The 25,196-nt window shown below is 41.3% G+C and overlaps 2 protein-coding genes across 4 annotated transcripts in view; both read left to right on the forward strand.

Moving 5' to 3' along the window:
• The window catches only part of LOC147905834 (DNA polymerase eta-like), a 47,368-nt gene extending 45,174 nt beyond the window's left edge, over positions 1–2,194 (forward strand). The window contains exons 10-13 of one of the 2 annotated variants that reach the window (XM_087381932.1): positions 262–337; positions 547–1,051; positions 1,286–1,419; positions 1,666–2,194. In XM_087381932.1, the coding sequence (XP_087238058.1) occupies positions 262–337; positions 547–1,051; positions 1,286–1,419; positions 1,666–2,167 (1,217 nt within the window). In that variant the 3' untranslated portion in view covers positions 2,168–2,194. Of the gene's footprint in view, positions 1–261; positions 338–546; positions 1,052–1,285 lie in introns of both variants that reach the window. The other variant, XM_087381925.1, reaches the window with a different exon arrangement.
• Positions 2,195–14,553: 12,359 nt separating this feature from the next.
• On the forward strand, positions 14,554–16,847 carry LOC147905835 (14-3-3 protein 7-like). 2 transcript variants are annotated; one of them, XM_087375061.1, is made up of 6 exons: positions 14,554–14,808; positions 15,032–15,338; positions 15,569–15,656; positions 15,960–16,069; positions 16,163–16,311; positions 16,531–16,847. In XM_087375061.1, exons 1-6 carry the CDS (start codon positions 14,736–14,738, stop codon positions 16,605–16,607), a joined length of 804 nt encoding a protein of 267 aa, XP_087231187.1. In that variant the 5' UTR covers positions 14,554–14,735; the 3' UTR covers positions 16,608–16,847. The 2 variants fall into 2 exon arrangements, with proteins under 2 accessions (XP_087231187.1, XP_087231194.1); XM_087375068.1 differs by having other exon boundaries at positions 16,534–16,847.
• The last annotated feature ends 8,349 nt before the right edge of the window (positions 16,848–25,196 follow it).

Below are 25,196 nucleotides of genomic sequence, written 5' to 3' on the forward strand. Positions count from 1 at the left end.
TGAGCAGATAGTATGGGTTCAATTTTCTGTAAGAGGAGTATTTGCCTTAGCTAATCACTGCATCCAGGTTTCCTCCAGGATGACTACCTTTTTTGGTTGGCTGATAGGTCTCGAAGTGTGAAGTGAGAAAGTGCTGCTCTTGTAGGGTAGTGAATGAAGCTAGTGCCTTTGTTTCATGGTTATTAATATAAAGCATGACCTTGTAACTCCATGAGCAGCAAGCTATATAATGTATTTTAAATGCTCATGGTACAAATGCAGTGCATGAAAAGCAGATACCCAAGTCCATGCTAGCTGCCAAGTCCTTCCAAGTAACTCAAGATCTTGCTGTAATCAGGTACTGAAACTGTGTACAAATAGGCTATTCTGCCATGCTTTTTCTTATGCATTGTTGAAGGATTTGGTACTATAAGATCGGACTACTTTTTGATTTTATGCAAGTTTCACACTTCAGATAAACCATCATGGATACTTCATAAAATTATTGTTTGGTTCTTTAATCAAACCCATGCTCCCTTTTGCACTTCTAATCCTTCAATTATGCAGGAAGTGGCTTGGAGTTTTAGCTGAGGAGTTGTCAATAAGAATGCTGCGTGATGCTCGAGAAAACCACCGCCAACCTCACAGTCTGCAACTATATTACCGGTCTGGATTATCCAGGCAGAGTGGGGATCATTCAAAGTCATGTCCAATGCCACGTGCAGTACTACAGCTGCTTTCTTCTCTGTGTTTAAGTACCCCAAGATCTGCAAGTGAGCACAAAGTGAGTAAATCAGCACGCGTAGTCCTTGAGAATGATACTGTTGTCGAAAAAGTAACGGAGGAGTATGAAGCTTGCCATTTAAAGCACAAGAACAAATTTTGTGAAGGGAAGAGCAAAATAGGGAGCCAAACAGAGATGGCTGGAGTATGTAGTTCAATGGAGACAGAAAAGGACCTGGCCGATTTGCTGCAACAAGCATCCTTCCAATTATTTCAGCGTATCGAAGATACATTTCCTTGCACGCGCTTGGCCATTGCTGCAAGTGGCTTTCAAGATGCACCTATGCAGGTACTTCAGCTGCCCCTAACTTGCTGATCAATAACAATGCAAGGTTCGAATATCATCATGATGGCCAATCTTGTATGATTTCTAACGAGAAGACTCAACATACAATAACTATAAGGAGAATATTTAGCTCTGTTCCATGTGTCTCCAGTTGTTAATGTAAAAGCTTTGGACCACATTTGTGTAAAGATTTTTGAGAACAGGATAATAAAGATGTCCTGTCTTAAATTTTGGCAGGGTTCTCAGTCCATTCAGCATTTCTTTGTGAATGCCTTCCAGGGAACAAGGGTGGCACCTCCTAAGCCTTCAGCTGTGGTACAAGAGCTTGTTGGTACAGATCGAGCACGACCTAAGCTCAGTGATCTTCTGAGGTATATGAATAACAATTGTGCTGGCTCCAAGCATATGGAAACCTTACCTAGTAGCAGTAGAAAAGAATGTTTCTCATCAAACAAGGATATTGGAGGCTTGCATGCTGAAAATTCATGCAATCACTTGGAAGACCATGAGTGCAGGGAGTTAGTCCTAAAACAAGAAAGCCCACTTAAGCATGCAAGTGCATTATCAGCTGGGCAGAAATCCACTTCTGGAATTGAAGAGTTTAAGTTGTGCTGCAGAGAATCACCTTGTCAACTGGAGCAGCGACCTACAGCCCACTTAAGTGGGGATAATTCTGAAAACGACCCTGTAGTCCCTTGTCCTGATGAGGAGACGAGGGTCCATGTGTACAAATCTGGACAACTGCAAAGGATAGGTGATAAAAGCATAAGTGGAGGGCACGATTCTCAAAGTATCCCCACGTTCTTTAGTCCTGGTGATATTGCAGAAGTCTTTGCATGCAGTTCTGGACAACTGCAGAGTTCAGGTGACAATAATTCTAGTTCAGCAGATACTGAAGAGCTAGTCGACTTCAGAAATATAAATATGGAGGAGCAACACCGCATTTTAGAAGATATATATGTAGCAAGGGGCAAAGGAAGCACAATCAGTATACAGAAGAATTGCATGGTTCGTGAAGAGAGGCAGGTTGCAAAGCGCAGAAAATTAACAAGCTCCAAACCTGGACAAACGTCACTGTCTAAATATTTTCAGTCCATCGATGGTTCTCCACATAAATAACTTCCAATATTTGAAAGCTTTCCTGTTCTTGGGCATATCTGTGTACAGTTTGATTTCTCAGTATTTTTTGTATGTATATGTATGTACTTAAATGGCATGAAATGTTATGCCTGTGCGTTAAAATTTGTATAGTCACAAGTTAACCATTGAAGATTTCACCAATGCAGGGCCACGTGTTACCCTATGGAGATGCTAATCACAATGAAAGCCAAGGGTCTCTCTCCAAGTGAGTGTTCCAGTTCACCTTGGCTCAAGAAGCCACATAATTGTTATCGAGAAAGAGTCTCACCCTTGCCTGGTGGTATTGAGCCTTTCCACAATGTCAGCTGCAAACTCTGAATCAAAAATTCCTTCTCCTAGCGGATTGGGAAGTGCTACCCAATGAATTCTACCTCCTAGGAATGGAGAAAATAACCCAAGGCCTCAGTGACAAAGAAGAAAAAGAAAGGGGCTAGTGGGTAGTCTTATTTACAGTGTGTATCAAAGGCCCTCCTTGTGTGACTGCAATGAATAGCTGCATGCATATAACATTGAGATCCCATTGGTCCAATGTGTTGAGAAGCCCCTTCACTGCATGTTATGTTCCTAGAAGGCCCAATCCACCCTGTCGTATGCCTTCTCCAAATCCAAGAGTCCAAGGTGCTGAGACTCGTAGCGGGTCCATTGAGTGGCCTTCCAAAAAAGTGAAGATGTTGCTCCACTTCAAAACAAAGCCGGTGTTGGCCTTATCCCTCTCCTCCCTTCCAACCATTACTAGGGCATGGGCTCCTTGAATGGGAACAACTGACTATAGGAGAAGTCATTTCCAAGGTCTCGAGGATTCAAATGCCTATGACTTGCCTATCGGGGGATCTAGGACATTGGTATGGAAGAACTGTCTTGTCATCATATGGACTGTGAAGAATGGTATTAATACTCTACATGCTTGGCCTCCACAGCTTTCAGCTCTAGCCTTGTCCACTCATACAGGTCAGCCAACCAGGAGCAAGGTGCCCTACTCATATAATAGCAGGATTTGTTTATAAAAGATGCACTAGTAGCTGCGGAGATGAATATTAGGCTTCAAAATAGGATCTCTAATCGAAAGTCTCGAAGCAGAATGTTGGTTTTTGATAGGATAACTTTTAGAGTAGAATGGGAATGACATGGGTGTGGATGACATGACTTAGGATGGGATTAACGGGAGATGGAGAGGAGCTGCCATGTGAGCCGCAATCTGGCTGCCACATGAGCAGCATGTTCATATCATTCTTGGATTACATTTAGGGGAGCCATGTAGGCCACCCTGGTCAACATTTAGGGCTGACTGTCTGCCTAGTTTTAGGGCTGACACAAGGGCCGGATACAGCTCAGCCATGTGCTCATGGAAGGGGCCAATGTGCTGGAGCAGGGCAGCATTGGGGCCATTTATAGGCCCAGCACCCTGGTCGGCAGCAGCAGCTGCACGACGGGAAGCAGGCCACAGACCTGCCATGTGGCAGTCGGCAGTGGGCCAGGTCCAGTTGGCAATAGCTGGGCCAGTCGGCCCTTTGCAGGTCGGCTGATCTGGGTTGCCCTGCAGACTGCAGGTTGGCCAGATCTGATCCCCTATATAAGGAGGGCTCTTGCCCTCTCCAAGTTCTTCAGTCTGCAGGGACTTCAGCCTTTCCCAGATACACATTTGAGGCACATCAACACGCAAGTAGAAGACCCAAAGGGGTTGTTTAAGAGGGTGAGCAATAGGACTCACTTTTGTAGCTACTGAAAAGCTTACAGGAAGATGCCTGGCAGAGAGGAGTCTATCTCAGTAGGACAGCATAAGGAGCCGATTTTGTTACATTACCTCAGCGACAGTGTGCTGTAAGGTGTGGTTGGTACATGTATTGTTAGATTTCGTAATTGGTTCTCCATATCAATACATATTCTTTTCGCTGTACATCTGAGTATGTGCTCTCTGGATTTAAAGGGCCTTTTCTTACATGGAAGTACACGGAGTGAATTGGTTCATGGAGTGATATTGTATGATCTCAATCCTTCCATTTCAGCTGTATGAGACTCAGCTACAGCAAGCAACTCTCTTCCTTGACTTAGGCATGCGAACTTCATTCAAATGATGATTGGCTTGCCTAAGGAATTTGACGGTTCCTTCATTGCTACGATGGTATTTCTTAAGAACATACTTTTGATATCACTCAGCAAAACATGCCCCCATATTTTATTTGCTTTGGATAAGTCTTTCAAGCTATTCTGACATAGCGTTTTTCATTCTTTCCCTTTGTAGAGAGCTGCATTTACACCAAACTCCACTATTTATGGAGATAGGATGAAGAAAGGGCATCATAACTGTCACAACTTGCATGGTTTTGAGCTTATGTTGAACTCCACACAAGACTTGTTGATCAAGCATCAAACTGTCATATTCATGCCAATTAACAAAGCTCAAATAAGTTTTGAAACCTTCTTGCATGATTAATAGGATAATTCCTCTCATATAGGTATGGTTGTAGTGTTCGGAGGCTTTCTTGCATGTGCATATTGAACATAGTGAGTGTGGCTCATTTGATCTTTTTGTGCGTTGACCACAAATTCCCATGCACTGACAATAAGTTCACACACCAGTATTTGCTTCGGGAGAAGTTCGACTACTACATGGTCTAAACGATTGAATCATGAAGTTTGAATGATATCAAATTTAGAGGTGGAACCTATTGGAGCAGGCAGGGGAAGAAGCTCTTGTATTGTAGTTCGAGGATGAATTTGACTTGCCATTGTACGGTGGGTTAAAATGTCACTATTGAGATACTTTTGTAGCACAATAGTTTGGAAGGGCTAAGTGGTGTAGCCAAATGTTGTAATACTCTTCCATTTGGCTTGGAGCTTATACCTTTGCTATAAAATATGAGTTAAAGTTTGTTTGCGCTTCATTTAACTTTGATTGAGAGATGGGCACTTTGTGTCCACATAGGCCTCAAGAATTTGTACTTGGGCTTGCGGGTTATGTTGTCTTTGTTGATTCGGTCCAAATGTTCAAAGGTCACCTTGGCCTTTGATTCCTTCTTGTGTATAGTTGCTTTGCCTTTTCTAGCTTCTCTTTGAGCGAATCGATGGTGCGCTTTCTCTTCTCTTTGGGTCACTTGTGCAACGACTTTCTAAGCTTTCGCCTAATACGCTTTCTTTTCCTCCATGGTTGCACACATTGCCTTGAGTTTTTTGAGGTTGTCCTTACTCCATCACACTAGGAGGTTGGAAATTCTCTTACACATGATCATGTTGATTGCTTGCCGAACTCTACATTGCTAGCCAAACTCCCTCACACTAGGAGTTTGGAAATTGATCGCTTGCCAAACAAGTGGGAGGAACAAGAAGGGAGGGTTGAGTGGAGGGAGAGGGAGGACTGAGCGCAGGGGAGAGGGAGGGGAGGGGGATGGAGGGAGGGAGGACTGAGCGCAAGGGAGAGGGAGGGGAGGGGGAGGGAGGGAGGAGAGGGAGGGGAGGAGAGCAGAGGGTGGCAAGGGAGAGGGAGGGAGGAGAGTGCTGAGCGGATGGAGGGGCGCAAGAGGGGAGGCGAGGCAGATCAGAGACGGAGGGTGATTAGAGACGGAGGGGGAGGTTAATTGAGAATTGCATATTAGGCATAGGTTAATTGAGAATTGCATATTAGGCATAGGTTAATTGAGAGTGAGGGGGGCGATAACTAATTAACTAAATCGAATAGGTGAGTATGCTAGGTCACTACCTATTCAGCTCAAATGTCTTCTTCAACATGATATTCTCTCCTTTTATGGCATCGTGGGCCTTTAATAGCACCAAATTTTGAAGAAACGTGGCCAGATTCGATGCCTCTTACATCCGTGATCATGTCCATTCATATTATTAATTTTGATTTAACGGGGTAAACTGCCAATTGCCAACTTTGCCCATTCAGTTGATTATTGTGGCTCCCTCTATCGCAACGAATTGAACTTTAGACTCAGATTCTTTGATGTCCAATCCATCGACTAGTTTTGGCAATTCGCCCCATTCTAGTCTTCGAGGATGACTATCCCATTATGGAGATAGTGCTTGATTTGTATGGCTCAACGCATAGTCGAAGAAGCTTTGTTTCCTCACCCCCAATGGGGTACTATATAGCAAAATGAGCATGCCTTCTTTGATCCCCCCCCCCCCCTTGATGTGGCAATCATGCCATGCCTTCCTTCTCCTTTGAATTATGGCACAGTTCATCGATCTTTGACAATTTGTCTAGCCTTTTGTACAAGGCTTCCTCTTGGCCAATCGCGTATTGGACTACTATCCTTAAGTGGGGTATAGGAAATCTTGGTTGTTTCTATGTTTGTTCAGGATCTTGTGAAGAATTATTTTTAGCACTTTACTCGTGGCCTTTGCTTGACCATTCGCCCTTGGATAGTAGGTCATTGACTCCTTGTGTGAATGAGGAATTCTGAAATGCATGTGATGCATATGGTCTATTAGTAATGCACCCCCTTAGTTGAGAGGCTTTATTTGTTTGACATGATATTGATCGGGTGTCCAAATATTTTCATACAAAGAACACCTTACTGTGCTTTAGATTGTGTTATCTTGCAATGGTTTCACTTTGGGCCATTTGGTGATGTAATCTATTGCCACCACTATTGCCTCCGCGACCTTGAATAGATAGATAATATTAAAATCTAAACCCCATTTTGGGAAAGGTTCCCATGGATAAGTGAGGTTGTGGCATTTGATATTTGAAATTTGGTCTACCCACTTGTTGGCATACATCACACCTTTTGCAATGCCTTGCAACATGTGCATACATATTTCGCCACTATAATCCAGCATTCAATATTTTCTTGATTGTGATGTTGGTCGAGCCACTCCCTAATGTGCCTTGGCCATCACTATCTCCCTTTCATGTGAAAAGACACATTATTGGAGGGTCATATCCCCCCATTTCTTGTATAGATGGCTAGTGAGATAGTTGTGTATTTGTAAGATTTGAATGCAATCCTTTGCCATTCACCCGTTCATACATCTTCACAAACTGTGGATATTGAAAGGCATCATAGGATCTCTTCGTGATTATCCTCGTACAACGATATCTTGCATTGGGCAGCTGATCATCCATCTCTTCCTTAGATCTTTAGCCTTCTATGGGATGAACCAAGTTTATGAATGACCTTGAAGTTGAATTCTTGAAGAAGAACCATCCATCTGATCAATCTCGATTTCATGAACGTCTTGTTGATCAAGTAGAGCAAGGCTTGGTGATCCACAAAGAACACAAATGGTTTGCTTAATAAAGAGTGCAGAGACTTTGAACAATGTACACCATTCCTAGGACCTCCCTTTTTGTGGTCAAGTAATTCCTTTCCAGTGTTGATAGCATTTGACTCACATAGAAAATGAAGAAATCCATATTCCCTTCTTGATGCATCCAAATGCACATAAAATTTATTTCAGCCTGGCTTCTACAATATTAGTGCTTTCACCACCATCCCTTGCAAGGTTTGAAATGATCCACTTATTCTTTGTTCCATTAAAGCTTCATTACTTGCCTAGTCAATCGATACAAGGGTTCAATTACTCCAACAAATTTCTTTATGGATCTTTGATAGAAGCTAAGGAATCCCACAAATTGATGAAGTTGATTTTCATTTTCTTGGATGGTGTCAATGTTTGACTTTTGTGTCATTTTCCCTTCACTTGAAATTGTGTGCCCTAATAGAACATTGAAAAGACCCAAAATACACATTTGTATGGGTTGAGGGAGATTTGGTCTTTGCATTTTGAAACATATTTTTTAGGCCATTGGCTTTTTATTGTACGCTAAGAGATAATCGAAAGAAATGGATAAGAATTCATAAATATACTCTTGAAAGGAATCGGATAAGGATGCGTCAATGTACACTTGAAAGGTTTCCATCATAAACCTTTGAAACGAAGCTGGTGAATTCGTCAATCCAAATGGCACGAACTTCCTGGAATATGCCCCCCATTTTGTGAAGAAGGTGGTCCCTATCTTCTTTTGCTAGAGTGATCTAGTTTATCCACCACAGTATCCATCCCATGAATGAGTACACATCTCAGGCCTTGCCCCTTTGTCTAGGATGTTGTTTGTGAATGGTAATGAGAATGGATTGTCCATTCAGCTTTTATAATCCACACACTCTTGCGAATTCCCATTCTTTTTAGGCATGATGAAGATCGGAAACAACCATTTCCTCCGATCCTCTCTCTCTCTCTCACACACACACACACACACACACACACACACACACACACACACACACACACACACATTTTTGTGAAAGCGCACGCGTGTGCACACACACAAACATTTTCAAAGAAGACTTTCTTTATTAGATCTTTCAACAAAAGGGAGACGTGAGAAGAGGGACACACTTTCTTCCCCATCAACCCCACTTGTATCATTTCCATATTAATATATGCCCCCTTTCTCTACACTATTTTCCCTCCTACTCTTGTTCATACTCTCTCTCCCCCTTTCCCATGCCACCATGACCTCACCCCATTCTCTTTCTTCCGCATAATCCACTTCTCCCATTTAGACAGGGTTCACACCACCCCCCTGGACATGGGCAAGTTGTGGATTGAAGGGCACACATCCTACATGGCCCAATAGAAAAGGGGGCTCGGACAGGGATTGAAAAAAAGCTCCTCTGCCATATGAAAGCCACCCATGGAGTGGCTGGTTGCCAAAATGGGAGCGCAAATTGCTCTTGTTGGGTATTGAACCCGCGCCGTGGGGCCTAAAATACTTATGTCTACTTCCAAGCCAATCGAATTTGCTTGTAATAAATGGGCAGTCTATATTTATATCTTGTCCACCAGGTGGTATAAACCAACCACCTCGTGGACATTGTCACTATTTTTCTACACTACTTGGGGCGGGCGGACAGTGTGAACGGGACCTTAGTCTCTCTCTAGTTGTACATGCTTTGGATTCATCCTCAATGGGTCAAGACACAATAGAGACTCATAACTTTTGTGTGGCTATCAAGATCAAGGTCTGCATAGTAATGGCACCTTCATATCCTTGAAAGGGTTCATGTTGTTGATTTTCATGGCGAGAGGAGGGGCTTAGAGTTATTTTATAACCATAATTTCCCCTTACTCTCAATTTTCTCTCTCCCCCAACTTCTTTCCTTTCTTTTCCTTTTCTCTCTCTCCTTTCCCTCCTCACTTGCTGCGTTACTTCCCTACCACTCTCTCTCTTTGTGCTCTCTCTTGCATTCTTTTCCCTCCTTTTCCTATTTCCTCCCCTGTGACTCCTATAGGTCATCTTGCTTCTTCTTTGCTGCTTTTACATCCCCTTCTTTCTTCTTATGTTTGTTTCCCCCTCCCCTCTCTTCACTCTCCTTGTGTTTAATTGTTTCCCCTCCCTTATCTCACATCTCTCTTCTCCCGTAATCTAGCAATTTCCCATCCTTATCTCTCTCACCCCTCTCATCCACTCACAACCCTGTTGACTTTGCATTGCCATCCCCTCTCCAGTTTGTTGTTTCTCCCACCATCCTCTCCCCAACTCTCTTTCTTACTCGACTGCACCATCTCTCTCCCATATATGCGCTCGCTCAACCTCCACCACCCCTCTGAACTCTCAATTCTCTCCTTACCTTTAAGCTCATCTCTGTGACCCACACCCGCTCCTCCAACCTCACCACCCATCACAAAACCCTCCTAGCACTCTCTCTTAGTGCCTCCACTCACCCTTCTTGTCAATTCTCTCTGTGATGTCACACTCCTATGCTGTCACACTCATACCAAATCTTAATCAGTCTCAACACCCTCTAACTTTGCACACAACCCCTACCCCCTTCCATAAATTTCAGCCTTTCATCCTGTGTCGCTATGCCCTCTTAGCTCTCAACCGACCCACACATCCTCTCCATACATCAAACCCCTCGTAGGACTTTGTCCTCACAACTCCCACTACTTTTTCCACTTCTCACTCAAAGCTCCTTTCCCTCTCACAAATCAAGTCCCGTCACCTCATTATCTTGCTACATCGGGCTCATGTGGGTAATATCTTAACCCCCTCATACGTCTTTGCCCACATAGCTCACACTATGCCCGCTTTTCCCTAACCTGAAGCTCCTTTCCCTTACTGCATTACCTTGATTTGCTTCCCTTCCCATAGTTTTTCCAAGCACTTTGGATATTTGGGCGATTTCACTCCTCTCTTGTTGACTATACCCATTTATTTTTGTGGGTTAGATTCACTACATACTGGACCATCTAGCATGATAGAAACCTTGGCATGTCCTCTCGTGCCCCTTTTGATACATATGCATTTTTTAGGCATTCTTTGCTTGTATCACTATATGATGCTTATCATATAGGTGATATTTCTTTGCATCTTTTAGAAGTTTTTCCCATTGCTTCTTGATGCCACACTTGGTGTTAGCGGTTGTAAATTCCAGTAATTAATTGAATCAGTGGTTTCACGCGAGAGAGAGAGAGAGAGAGAGAGAGGGGGGGGGAGAGAGAGAGAGAGAGAGAGAGAGAGAGAGAGAGAGAGAGAGAGAGAGAGAGAGAGAGAGAGAGAGAGAGAGAGAGATAGAGAGAGAGAACTATTAGACCAAATAAGTGCTTGTACATCAAATCTCCAAAATGGGAGCGCATGAATCATCTCTATGGGATGCATGAATCATGCCACTATTATTTTACAGCATGACTATTTTCTAATTGTAAGATACTTTTGTTTTCATTACATCAATTAAAGTAATTAGGCCATTTACCCTCTTGGCTTCCTTTACTTTGTTGATTTCTATGGCTCTTTGCTTAAGCTGATTTCGGAGGGAGCTCTTTTGATATCCAAATCTGAATGTGTTTTAATTTATGAGTTTGCCTCATTTTTACAAATGATTTGAGCATGTGACCCCTTTGATAGACTCCAAATGTCATTTAGCATTGGCTATTTTCACTTTGATACTATTGAAATTAGCCAACTTCATTATATCGTCCTTGTTGTAATGTATCTATTATATCTTCTCGAAAGGAATTAGAGGATATTTTCCTATTGACATGGTTGAAAGTAGCAAGGGCCTTCATTTTGGGAAATTCCATTTACTCCATGTTTGCCCTTCCTAGGTATAGCTTGGTTGTAATTAACCTTTGAGAAGGACTAGGGGTTCATCCCAACTCAGAGTGAGTGAGGACAAAAGGGGTGTCCCCATTTGTGCCTAGCTAGGGGCTAAAGTTTAGAGCTTAGTAGGCTAGAGGGAGGTAAGTGGGCACAAAGGGATGGGTGTATATTGAATGATGGGTCTATGGGGTCGGTGTATAGACGAGTGTACAGATTGGACTAGAGCTAAATGTGCAGAGGAGAAGGAACTATACACGCAAGAGTAGAGCTATATGGGTTGAACCACAAAGAATCTATATGGTCTGGAGCAAAGCTATCCAGAGTTAGAGCGAAGGCTAGAGAGAGAGAGAGAGAGAGAGAGAGAGAGAGAGAGAGAGATTAGATGATTTTTCACCTCCTATGGACCTTGTATGCTCTTCATTTGTGAAGGGAGTCATAGATTTGTGTGGACATGTATGAGCCTACCATACAAAGGACGAATTCATTGTACGTACACAACCCATTGATGAACTTTGTGTGTGATACATTCATAGAATATGTATGCTAACACACACATAGAATAGCTAGTGGAAATGCTTTCTCTCTCTCTCTCTCTCTCCCCCCCCCGCCTAGATGCAAAGTATAGATCTAGCCTACTCCAAACTCCTTTTCTAATTGGGCAATGAATAAGTTTATACTTTCTTCATGTTGGTTCCTTCAAAACATTTAAAAATTGAAGTAGTAAAGTGATAACCATCATGTCATATTTCAAATCTCAGTGAAACATTGACATTTTTTTAAAACCTACTTCACTCCATGTGTATGTCAGATATGTAGATATTTGATGAAAAGATTTTTCGAAGGCATTGTTAACAACAATGTCTGAAGTTGTGATATCGATCATAATATGTGCTGCATCAAAATGGCTCCTTGAAGATCTATAGCAACAACCAAATGATGACATCCTTATTTGGCTCACCTATTGAGACGCAAACATGTTCCTCAAAGATCAAGAGCTTTAGATTGCTCAAGGTTTAAATCTAGGACAATTATTACAAGCCAGAGGCCCCCACTAAGATGTTCTTCCATATCCTCAAAGAAAAAGAATGCAAGAAAGGGCTGATGAATTGTTCAAAAGTGATGGACATGTTGTGACACAAACTATCTAGTAAGAGTGGAAAATGCAATGTTGAAGCATATTTAGAGCATAATAGTGTTATGCACAAATGCAATGCATCATGGAAAAAAACATTATGACAACCTTTTAGAATTCACCATAGCCATGGTGGATAAAATAAATCTATTCCACTTAAATAGACACCTTTTTTAGAAAAGAACTACTTTTACAATTCACCATAGCCATGGATGTTTATTGAACCCTTTCAAATGCACCGTAGTTAGGATGGATGGAGGAAATCTATTGTATTTGCATAAACCTTTTTTGAAAAGAAGCTATTTCTAGCACTATGTGAAACAAAAGAAGAAAAAGTACCTAGGATTGATGGATCATATGTTAAATTCCGTCAACACTTATTGGGGATGGATTACATTGTCATGGCTAGTTTTTCTTATGAGAAAGATATGCTCGTTGAATTCCGTCAACACTTATTGGGGATGGATTACATTGTCATGGCTAGTTTTTCTTATGAGAAAGATATCCTCGTAAGGGATGTCAATTTAAGTCTCATTAAGTTTATCGTAAATAATCTTAATAGAGTCAAAGTTGGGGACTAGAGTCCCCTAGCAATGCTTGATGTTTGCAAGAATCAATTTCTCCATTAAAAGCTCCTTAATCTCTATACCAAAAAAATGTATTGAATTCACAACCTCCTTGGCATTTCCTTCACTTGTTGAACACATGTCTTCGGTCATGGCTTATCATGGTACTTAATCCTTCGTAAGCCGATACAATATCAACATTATTAAAGCTCATGGTTTTGTTTCCTCTTGACTAATGCCTTGACGACTTCCTTAAGGAAGGGAGATCTCCTCCTTTTTTAAAGTCTAGGCTCTTGATAGTACCAAATAAGGGCACCCATGGATAGGCAAAGGGCACCCATGGATAGGCAACCTAGTTGATTTTCCCCTCACACTCTCTGAATGCATTCTCATACTATATATGGATAGGTTAATAAGCCCTTCTCTTAACAAAAATATATCTAATTAGTGTATACTTAAATTAAGTTCCCCCAAAAAGTCATGTGAAGTTTTGCTAGGCTATTCTTTGGGTTGCATTGTTTAATTGCCCTTATTCATTACTTTGCGTGTTGATGGGATGAGTGTCCTTAAAGCAAAAGGCCTAAGAAGGGGAATGATACATGTGCAGGGTGGTACCTCCATGCTTCATCTCAACAATTCAAATGTTAAAAGTGCACATTTCATACCCTTTTATCCAAAGTCCCACATTACCACATGTGGAATCCCGAGGGGTTGCAATTCGTCTTGTGCACAACAATGTCCCTTGCGTGCAACTGCATCACATAACTGAAAGGATAGAAGTTACATTGGATTCTTCAATGGAAGTGACATATGGTCCAATGGGCTGTAGTTTGCACACTCTTTTTGTGCGTGTTCACAATGCATGACTCAATAGTATCTATGTTGGCAAAAGCTCGCAGTTAGATAAAGCACAATTGTCTATGTGTTGTTTAAAACATCTTTTCTACGAAATTATTGAGTGAAGATGAAGATACCCTTATGGTGCGAAAGATGAAAAGAGATGAGACCAAGACCGTGTTTTAAAATCATTAAGAAGCTAGCTCCAACAATGCACAGTAGGCCCTACTATTAGAAGTAAACTTAGGCCTAAATCTGTATTCCTATGGATATGCTTGCGTTGAGAAAGGCCATCGGGTGGTCATTGTGGGTCCTTGTTGGATAGTTGAACTTTGTTTTTGGAATATTAGACATAGTCTGTCTACTCGAACTTCTAGGGGGTTGAGGACGGTGACCTTTGTGTTGTTGCCCATTCCATTCGGTGTGAACGTCAGAGCGCCGAGGGGTGGGCATGAAGCAATGTGAAGCGAGAGTGTGTGCTTGGGCCGAGTCACGATCATGCCATGGTAGGTGGCAGAGCGGAGATGGCAAGCCTGGTACCCAAGTGAGAGATGGCGATGGTTAGGGACACATGGCCAAGTTGAGGAGTACTAGTAGCAGTAGTAGGTCAACACCTGAAAAGGGGGTGGGTAAAAAATATGTTTTGAAATGAAATGTGAAATGATGTATAAAATGTACCAAGGGGGGGGTACTGGACGGACGAGATGGGTGCTAGCTGGCAGGGAGGTGGGATGTGGGCCGTCCGATCGATCTCAAGGCAAAGCTGTGGCTTTCTTCTTCACAAGGGAGGGTATCTCATTCTGCTTTTTGGAGCGCCTCTGATCTTCCATCTCCAAGCTATGGAGCTTTTCTGATCTCTCTGCCTTCTTCTCCTCCCTCTCCTCTCCATTTTGATGCCCTCATCGCCCCCCCCTCTCCTCTTTTCTCCCTCCTTTCGCTGCAATCCCTCCATCGCCCATCATGAGCACCGAGAAGGAGCGCGACAGCCATGTCTACATGGCCAAGCTCGCCGAACAGGCCGAGCGATACGATGGTAGGTCTTCCTTCTTCCCTCTCTCCCAGGCCTCGCCAATCGTTTTTTCTTAGAATGTATCGCTACTGCTTTCCTTTTCAAAGTTTGGATTGCGGGTGCGGATGCTATTTACCCTGATGCGGAGTGATATTTCCCTAGTAAGAGAACCCAAATGTGCAGTGATAGCCGGAGCTGCCCAAGGTTTCTGCAAACTCATAGACCCAAATTTGTTTGACGTGTGCAGAAATGGTGGACTCCATGAAGAAAGTGGCGAAGTTGGATGTGGAGCTCACCGTGGAGGAAAGGAATCTCCTTTCCGTGGGTTACAAGAATGTTATTGGTGCTCGTCGAGCCTCTTGGCGCATACTTTCTTCTATAGAACAGAAGGAGGAAGCAAAAGCTAACGAACAGAATGTAAAACGGATCAAGGAATACCGGAAAAAGGTCGAGGAAGAGCTCTCCAAGATTTGTAACGACATTTTGATGATAATAGACGAGCATCTAATTCCCTCTTCCGGGACTGGAGAATCTACGGTTTTCTATTACAAAATGTAATCCGTCTTTGTGCCCAATATATGTTTTGAAATGTAGTTGTAGCCTTGTGCTTGGGATTTTGATAGTCGTGTCTAAGAACTAATGTCAATTCTATATTTTGTCTATGTCAAGACCATCATTACTGCTTTTATCTGTTCAATTTCTACAGTGCAATCCGCTTTGATCTTTTATTACTCCTTTCTAGCGAATTGGACTTCGCTTGACTGTTTGTCCTGTGGATATACAGGAAGGGTGATTACTTCAGGTATCTTGCAGAGTTCAAGACAGGCAGTGAAAGAAAAGAGGCTGCAGATCAATCCCTGAAAGCTTATCAGGTGATTGATCACTTCTTTTCCATACTAACTGTTACCTTTGACTTTGTCCTGGATGTAATGGAAGTTTATTGGTAGATATCTGCCACCGGCTGTTTTTTGACTGCGTGGCTTTATGTTGCTGCCCTATGACCACGCTGTTGGCTTGCTTATGCTCTTAGAATTGCACTATATCTCCCAATGAATGCTTGATTTATCTTTTAATTCGATTGAATAGGATTCACAATATGCTTCAATATATGCAGGATGTTTTGTTGATGGTTCTCAGATTTGCCATTCTTGTTTGTTTGCTCGTTTTTTTCACAGGCTGCATCAAACACAGCTGGGACAGACTTACCACCTACACATCCTATTCGACTGGGGCTAGCCTTGAATTTTTCAGTTTTCTATTATGAGATTATGAATTCTCCAGAGCGGTGAGTTATTTCGTTAGCTGTTGAGCTTGTACTCTCGAGGCACTAATGGCTGTCCATAGGGTTAATGTTGCTTTTGCCTTGAATGTTGTTCAGAGCTTGCCACCTAGCAAAGCAAGCATTTGATGAAGCTATAGCTGAACTGGACACCCTGAGCGAAGATTCTTACAAGGACAGCACACTCATTATGCAGCTGTTAAGAGACAACTTGACACTGTGGACTTCAGATCTTCCGGAGGATGGAGGTATGTGGACCATAGTTTTGTTTTGGGGGGAGTTCTGTTGGATTTGTATCATGAGGGACTTGCTAGCTCCACTTAGTTTTGTTGTAAAATATGGGGTGACTGTGTCTTTAACACAAGTTATAGTGTGCAACAAAACGAATAGGATGGCAGAATTATCTTAGGGAAATTCTTGTACACCTTTACATTATGAGCTCAACTGTTTTACCGTGTCTGTTTCAGCAGGAGATGATCAGATAAGAATGGAGGACTCTGGAAAGGTTGACAGTGCAGAGGTATCCAACGGTGTTTTAAGTTGAAAAAGTCAGGTGTAGCAGTTGGTATGGTAAGGGGTTGTAATGTATCCAGGAGGTCTTGTAAAAGGTATGCATATACTGTGTGATGGCCGACACCGCACTGAGGTTAATGAGTAGGTTACTGTAGAAGCGGTGAATAATGCATTGTAGTGTAGAGGTTTTCTAAAGCTACCTTTCTTTATTTAGTTCCTAGCTATGATATTGCCTTCTGGCTGACCTGCCCATGAATCTTTTTTTGTTAAATTTGTGTCCTGATTACCCCTTCTCATCTGGAAAAAGATGTCCAATGATGCTAACTCCTTGGGGAAGGTGAGAAATAGGCTGCATGTCAAGCAAAGTTTGAAGTCTGCTGTCATGATTTCGGGCAAGTCATTGTTGTATGCTCAAGTTATCAAAGTTTCTCCAATTTCTTGCAAGACTACATGATTTAGTTTTGCTTGCATGCTCCATAAGGCTGTCCAATGATGCTAACTCCTTGGGGAAGTCGAGAAACAGAGTCTACTTTCATGATTTTGGGCAAGTCATTGTTGTATGCTCAAGTTATCGAATTTTCTCCAATTTGTGGCAAAATTACATAATTTAGTTTGCTTGCATGCTCCATAAGGCAGCACAGCAGTGGTTTAATTTACCCAGGACGATACTTTCACTGCAGCTCAGAGCTATGGGACACCTTTAGAAGTGATTGTGGTTTAAGGTGGATTTTTTCTGGCTAATGTTTTCTGATACATAGGTAGAGGGATTATGAGTGGTTTAAGATGGATTTCACTGGCTGAAGTTTTCCGATAACATAGGTATGGAAGGCTATTACTGTTGTGCAGAAGGTGCCCTGTTAAAGGCGTTTGGGATCTTGAGATATTATCTATAATTTGGAGAAGAGAGGAATTCCTTTAAAGAACCACTTATATCTTGGTGCACAATGAAACAAATCCTGAGGGTTGAAACAGATCTAGATCAATGTGATGCCTTCCAACTATGTTAGATAGATCCATGGGAATTTGTGTTGGGATTTACCTACAATTTGGAGAGGACAGGAAGTTCGTTAAAGGATCACTTATATCTTTGGTGCAATAAACAATTTTAAGGGTTGAAGCAAGAGTCTATTCATTCAAGTGGTTCACCTTGTTGCGGTTTCATTCTACTATCTGTTGGAAGAATGGTTCTTGAAAGCATTTGCTAACATGATAACTAAGTACTGCATATTTAGTTACCTCCTAAGATGATTTTCTAGCTAGACTACATGTTTCCAATGCAACACAAGATATTTATAAGCTTTGTGTCAACAACCTTAAGAATGATAAATATCAAGATTTGCCAACGACAGTTTTGTGTTCTCATGTTAAGAGCTTTGTCACTCAATTCTCCAAGTGCCATTCGTTTAACCCCCTTTGTGCTTGCTTTTGTTGTGGGTAAAGCGAAGTTGGTTCTCAAAGGAGTTGCTCCCTTTTGTTTGGGTTGAACTCAGTCGCTCAATTCTCATGGTGCCATTGGTGTAACCCCCTTTGTCCTTGCCTTTGTTGTGGGTAAAGGGAAGCTGGTTCTCCAAAGGAGTTGCTCCCTTTTGGTTGGGTTGAACTCTGTCACGCCATTCTCATAGTTCCATTGGTGTAATCCCCCTTGTGCTTGCTTTCGGACAAAGTGTTTCTTAGGTGAAAGAGGAAAGAACTAAATATTTCACCAAAATTTAAATTTGTAGCCTGTTTTGGTTGTCAATCCCTTTAGTTGATTCATCATGGTCTATATGCATACAAGGAGCTTATATTAGAGTTCTACTTTTCATGAGATTCATGCTGGAGCTTAAGAGGGAGGTGCATTAAGATGGCTTACAAGATGGAATATTTGAAAGATCTATATACTTGGTGTAAAGAATGTTATCCTTGATCTTAACATCATTACGCAGAGTCTTTAGTTGCTTTGTTCCTTTGTCCAAACATCCATCTTTGAAATGTGTTGTGAGAAAACATCTCAACATGAATGGAGGATTGCAATGTGTATAAGTGCATGGTGAAGCTTTAATAGCGGAGTCTTTCACATTACATCTTGTTTTCATTGTACAAACTTAATGATCTCATAATGATGCTTTGCTTGTATTGATCTTTCAACACCACTTTGAAGGTGTGTATATAGCATGCTAATGCTTACAAAACTACAAGCTCTTTTTGTTAGTATTTCACCACGCTTTTTACAGCTGTGTTGTCCATGATGTTTTGCACAATGTTTTGGCTGCTCCCATATAGTTTTGATCAAGTATATTTGTAAATATAATTGCTATGTGTACCCGTGAGTCTTTGTCTTTCTTTGAATGAGTCTACTCATGAAAGGCCTTTCCTTTTGGTAATACAGCCACCAATTTACCAATTATATATTAGGCAATCTACAAGTTTTGGATATGCATGCTCCATAATTAAGAGTTGCGAGTTGCTTGTGTTTGACTTTTAATAACTTTAGCTGTTTCAGCTCCACCTAGTGTAAATAGAGGTGTTTCTTATTTCTAGATTGAGTGGTGCTTTTATTGACATTGCTAAGTCAAGCTTGGTAGTCGTACTCTTTAAGTGCGATTGTGTCCCTAAATGTTGCAATGGCATGTTGGGAGGTGGAATACAAAAATCTCACTAGAGCTAGAATGATCCATTGGCCTTTTCACGTTTATCTGCAATGTCTCAATTGTTGAATAGTTGCAGTTGTTCCTAGAGCAAGGCAAACTGCACAGACTATGGTTGTGGATCCCCCAACAAGTAACTCCTTGTATGAGGGTCACCTTCGGATTTCCCCTTATACAATATTTGCATTTTCATTTGTGTTCATGTAGATTCATTACCAACTCCCATTTTAGCCCAAGTGACTTATGTTTTATACTCCCATTGTTTTTCGTCCTTACTTGTGCTTCTCACGAGTCATAGTCGGTTAGGCTCAATTGGGTGACCGACCCAGTCCGCCCAAAATGGTTGATTGGGGGTCGATCTCGAAATGGGTGGTGCAAGGGATGTCGATCACCCATGCTTTGCTACTTCTTGATCCTTCCTTTTTCTCTCCCTCATGCACGCTCTCATCCTCTCCTTTCTGCATTCACTCCCATCTCAAGCACCCTACCCGTCTACATCTCTTTTGCATATTCGTGTCAATTCTTCCTCCTTTCTATCAGCATGACCACCTCACCAATTTTGCTCTACCGACTCTCTCAACAACCATGTCCACAACCTTATCCCCTAATGATTGATTGCCTTGAGAGATGGCCTCGTCACTGTTAGTAACCATGCCTACATGTCTGTGTCACTAATCTCAACAAGAACTCACCCCCTTGTGAACTGAATTGTTTTTTCACTTAATATTTTGTTGTCAAGAAAGGTTCAAGAAACCATTCAAGATCACTTTGTCTGTGCAAGCAAAACCTATGTTTGGTAAGTCTAGACAAACCAAAAATTGTGATTCATGAGAGAGAGAGAGAGAGAGAGAGAGAGAGAGAGGCACATTCACAGCTCATTGAATTCAAAGAACATACCATCAATGTGTTAAGAAATAGCTTTCAAGTAAGCTTTGTCCTTCTATGTTTGCTTATCTCTCTATCAATCACAGATTTCAAGATACTGGACAACTTTTGCTCTAGAAAGGAGCCATGATGGCTTCAATGGAAAGGGAAAATGAAGAGTTCAATGGAAAGGGAAATGGAAACACAGTGACAGGCTTGAGGTTGAGGAGGTTGAGGACAAGGATGTCATCACATGAGTCAGGGGCTGACAAGTTTGAAGTTGGGGAGGGAAATGTTCCCCAATATTTAAAAAAGAGTAGTTGAAGGCCACGAATACACACCCACCACACATGCTCAAGGATTCAAATTCTACAATGTCCCTGAACTCCTCAATGTGAAGCCTCCCTTTTGATCACCACATGGCAACTTGGAGGTTACAAATTATAGATAGTAAGAAGAGAACATGGCACTTCTTCCTTTAGAAACGTAAGAGAGGAGACCCCCCCCCCCCCCACCCCTCCCCTCGACGGCCCCCCTTCTCTTTCTCATGTACACTTGCTAGTACATCCTTGTTATAGAGAGTCTCTCTCTCTCTCTCTCTCACACATACCTCTCTTGTGACTATTCCCCCTAACACACAGACACATGCGCACATAAACATACACATACACATACGCAAACACTCAAGCTTAGGATATATGCACACATACACACAAAAACCATCGAATCGGGAGACATCCACACAGAAAAATTCAAATTTAGGCTCCCTCTCCCCTTTGGCTACCACATGGCAACCCTTTCCTAATAAAATAATAGAAGTAAATATAGATGTGTCTATATGACCTTGATTTTACAACACGTGTATATTTCCTTTTTAGATTTTCTTTTTCAACATTCATAACATTTTTTCCAACAAAAAGCAATGCTTGAGATTTAATTCAAAAAGATTAAAAAAAAAAATCAATACTAAGATCCTAAATAAAACCCAAAATGTTATTCCTTAAAACTAAAGGAAAACTTGTAAGAAATTGTTTTAATTCATGGAGGGGGTGATTCAAATAAATTGACCAAGTGTCAAGAAAGCCACATTGAGGCCAAAGACAATCACGAAGGGACAATCCAAAAATTAGAGAGAGAGAGAGAGAGAGAGAGAGAGAGAGAGAGAGAGAGAGGCCACCCCCATCATCTTTGCTTCACCTCCCCCCCTCCCCTCTCCTCATGATTGCTTACTCCCCAAGTCACCTCCCCCCTCCTTGTGGATACTCCCTTAGCCCCTCACCTCTACTCAACACCCCTCCTTGTGCAACTACTCTCCTAACTCATTACCCCTTCTTGTGGCTATCCTCTTAATAACTACAACTAGTAGGGACTAAAATTATGATGCAACCACCTTGGTGAGTTGCACCACCATGATCAAGAGGGGTTCACAATGATTAAGGAGGCCATGAGATTGTGCCTCAGAAGCACCTCCCTCTAGTTTTGCATGAACATCTTTGAAACAAAATTTCTTTTAGAATCTCCACAATGGCCATTTGTAGTTGCTCCTTTTTCACCAAAATTAATTAGCCATTCAAGGCCAAGAAATAAATTAAGATACTCGATGCCCACATGTTTAGATGACTATGGGATAGAATATCTATGCAATGTGCACTAATACTCTAACTTCAAGTTTTGTAATTCACTTAAAGCATCATTTGAGTTTTCTCACGTCTACTGCTTATTGTTGATGTGGAAGGAGTGGAGGGATAAGATTGGAGATGGACAAACCTACACCAACATACTGGGAGGGAAGTTTGCAACCACATAAAATGTACTCTATTGATCTCGCATTCCTTAACTGTGCCTCTTTTGGTCTTTATCCTCCTTTAAGCAACACTATGATGCTTCTATTTCATTGAAGTTGCAAAGCAACACTGATTAGAGATATGCTACAAAGCAACATTGATCAGAGCTTAAGGATACTACTTGCATTTAGGCCAAAAAGCAACATCACTTCCATTCAAACATGTAACAAAGGACGATCGATCCAAGCTCAAATTATTGTGATGTAAGCATGGAAATATTGGCCAAACCTTAGATCAAGCAACCTTTTTCAATAAAGACTTGAGCGAGAAAAATGGCTTTTGTGGTTTTGAGAGCAGACAAAGCCACATTTCCTATAGACCACATTAGATGCTTGTTCTCTCAGACAACAACATGGTTAGGGTAAGAACCGTAGAGTGCCCAAGCTCAACATAAATAGATCGGTTTGTAACCAAGCTACCTACAACAGAAGATTTTGTTTCCCTTCTTTCAAAGACTTTATGGAGATGCTTATGAAATCCATATGGTGAGATACAATATACACGCTATCTCTTTGTAGAGAAGTCTTGTTTACAATCTACTTTCACCTAATATATACATGCACACATACATCATGTTAAAGTAGCAGTAAAGCTCAAATAGAATACAATGAACCTTTTAAAAAAGATTACCCGTGTCAGCACTTGCAATCCATTTGCAGCTTACAACAAATCTAAAGTAGAAGAGACAGGTTTGAAGACCTTTGTCTAGGTTTTTGGGCCTAATATTTTAGCATGAATCCTTAGCAGTTCCCTTTAGCACAGAGTGTCACATAGGAACAATTTTGTAATCTGCGTAAAACCCACACTCCATATGCCACATCATCATTTTTGGGCCCCCTTGTGATTGAAGTTTGGCCATCCTTTTGGAAGCCATAACTTTTGATCCAGGTGGGATTTCGCAGAGTTGTAAAAAGATAAAATGATTGCCAGATCATGATCTACGCGATAAAAACCTCATATCTTCATTTTGACTTTTCCATAGGTCAAAAACATTGAATCCTCATTGTTGGAACCACCTCCTAATCCATTGCACCATACCCAACACATAAAATGAATGCAGATAAAATTCATTTGTTACATTTTGCTTTTTGACATGTAGTCTAGCTATAGACTAGCACCACCATAGAAGAGATTTAACTCCACCAAGCTAAGTAAGCCATTACCACATTACCCGATTAGTTCCTAGCGGTGTTAGTCCCTTTGGACCTATCATTGGTATTCACATTCACACATTTGATACCAGTTTAGTACACTTGGCATTTGGTAGTTCCACACATTAGTGACACTTGGCAGAGTGATCTTCCTCTTGGATTCCGGATTGTTGCGTTCTTCTTGCACACACACACATGCCACCCATGTAAAAGCACACATTGTTGACTATTTTTTGGCATTGGTTCCTACACATATCCATCAACCTTGTATAGCCTCTTGGCTACTTCGACACAGAATTTTTGCCATTATACTACAGGCTTGATCTTTTGCATATGCATGTTCTCACATGACTTGGTTTTGATCGTTTGAGTGTAAGCCCCCAGTGGCAGCAGCTCTGAGTGTTCTCATGGGTAGACACTCTCACCGGTATACGGGTAAGCCTCTTGCACAGAGCACCAAACCACCTCTTGCATGGAGTTATTAAAATCACACAGTTGATGTTAAACTAGTCATGTCTTTAGATGAGATCCATGAGTGGAAAGAGAACCTACTTCGACCATTCATTACCACAGGGTATGTACCGATTTAAGATGCTGACTCGATCATTGGTCTTGAGAGATCGGATGCAGATTTACCACATGTTAGCATGGATCAGCCCACGTCTCTGATAGGGACAAGATTGATCCTGAATTCAAAGCAATTCTTGATATTCCTTTGTGTAATATACATATATGCACATTGCACTTTATGTAGAATCATCAAAAAGTTGGTCTTTTTGTATAGTGGATTTGCTTGGAAGCTTTGACCAGAAAAAAATAGGAAGAAAGCAATTACTGCATTAGAAAATGTATTATCGGACATGGGTCTCCATGGAGGAGATGTTCATATCATAACAGATATCAAGAAGTCCTTAAATGGAAAAGATGTTTCTATCAAATCGTCAATTGGTGGAGCCAAAGCAAGAAGATTTTTATCAGAACTACAAAGAGAAGGGAAACTTGGTAGACGATTAAGATATGTTTCCAAGGTGAGATACGGACTTTGGAAGCATGTGCATAATGCAGTTAAAGATGATATGGCAGATGGTGTTGCTCAAAATGTTAAAGCGGAGGTATGGAAATCCTTAGACAAGCTTTTCCAACTTTGTGACAAAAAGACATGGACCAAGAGCGATCATCATGCGTTAGAAGAGGAGCTAAAAACTTTTGGAAAATCCATGAAACAAGCATGGACAAGTTGCAATATAACACACTACATGGTAAGTTGAATTAATTTGTTTTATATGCATAGTTTGTACTTTCAAACATGGTTTACAAAATTTTGACTTAATATTTTCTGTGATTGTAGCATATTCTTCACAACCACCTTCCATATTTTGTTAAAAAGTATGGATGCCCTGCAATATGGTCAACACAAGGAATGGAAAAGTCTCATTACACAGCAAGAAATGCTTTTTTTCCGACATACACAGCATTTTGGAGGAGCACATAAGGCAAATAGTCTCAAAGAAGTATGTCAGTGGTTTTTTAGAGGTATACTTCAAAGGTTCCAAATCGAGAAAAAAGTTTCATTGTCAAAAGTTAAACTTGCCTTTAATATGGCACAAAAGAATAGAAGAAGGGAGATACTTGATAATTCAACAGCTGCACAGAAACACGTAGACTGGAGACAATGAAAGGTCAATGCTCATCTAGTTCTTGTGCCTCTTCTATATTTTTTCATTTGTCTCCAATTAGGTTCTTCCCCAGGATCTTCCATGGCCTCTTTTGGCATATCTTTCGTACCTTCATGACAAAGATTTAAAAACATAGCAAAAGGAAAGCTTACCTCCAATAGCCTGCATCCTTGACCATGAATATTACAAAACACTTTGTACTTTTTTGGAAAGCTATCAGACCTCCTATTGATGGCAACCCGAAGCTTTTTGTTTGTAATCAAATCCTTGGCATGGACATACGACTTCTTGGATATAGTCACTTTCTACTTCTTTGAAAATTTCTAAAATTCTGCTAGCTCGCCTGCTAAAAAATATGTGTGGCTCTCCAAAATTGCAGCATAATCAACTCTTTATTCCACATGTCATAAAACAAATGGTAATCCTACTGAGCATCACACTTCTCAAGGAAATCAAAC

Source organism: Dipteris shenzhenensis, chromosome 1 (assembly GCF_047967505.1).
Source record: "Dipteris shenzhenensis isolate YYH24624 ecotype China chromosome 1, Dip_SZ_1.0, whole genome shotgun sequence".
Lineage (NCBI taxonomy): Eukaryota > Viridiplantae > Streptophyta > Polypodiopsida > Gleicheniales > Dipteridaceae > Dipteris > Dipteris shenzhenensis.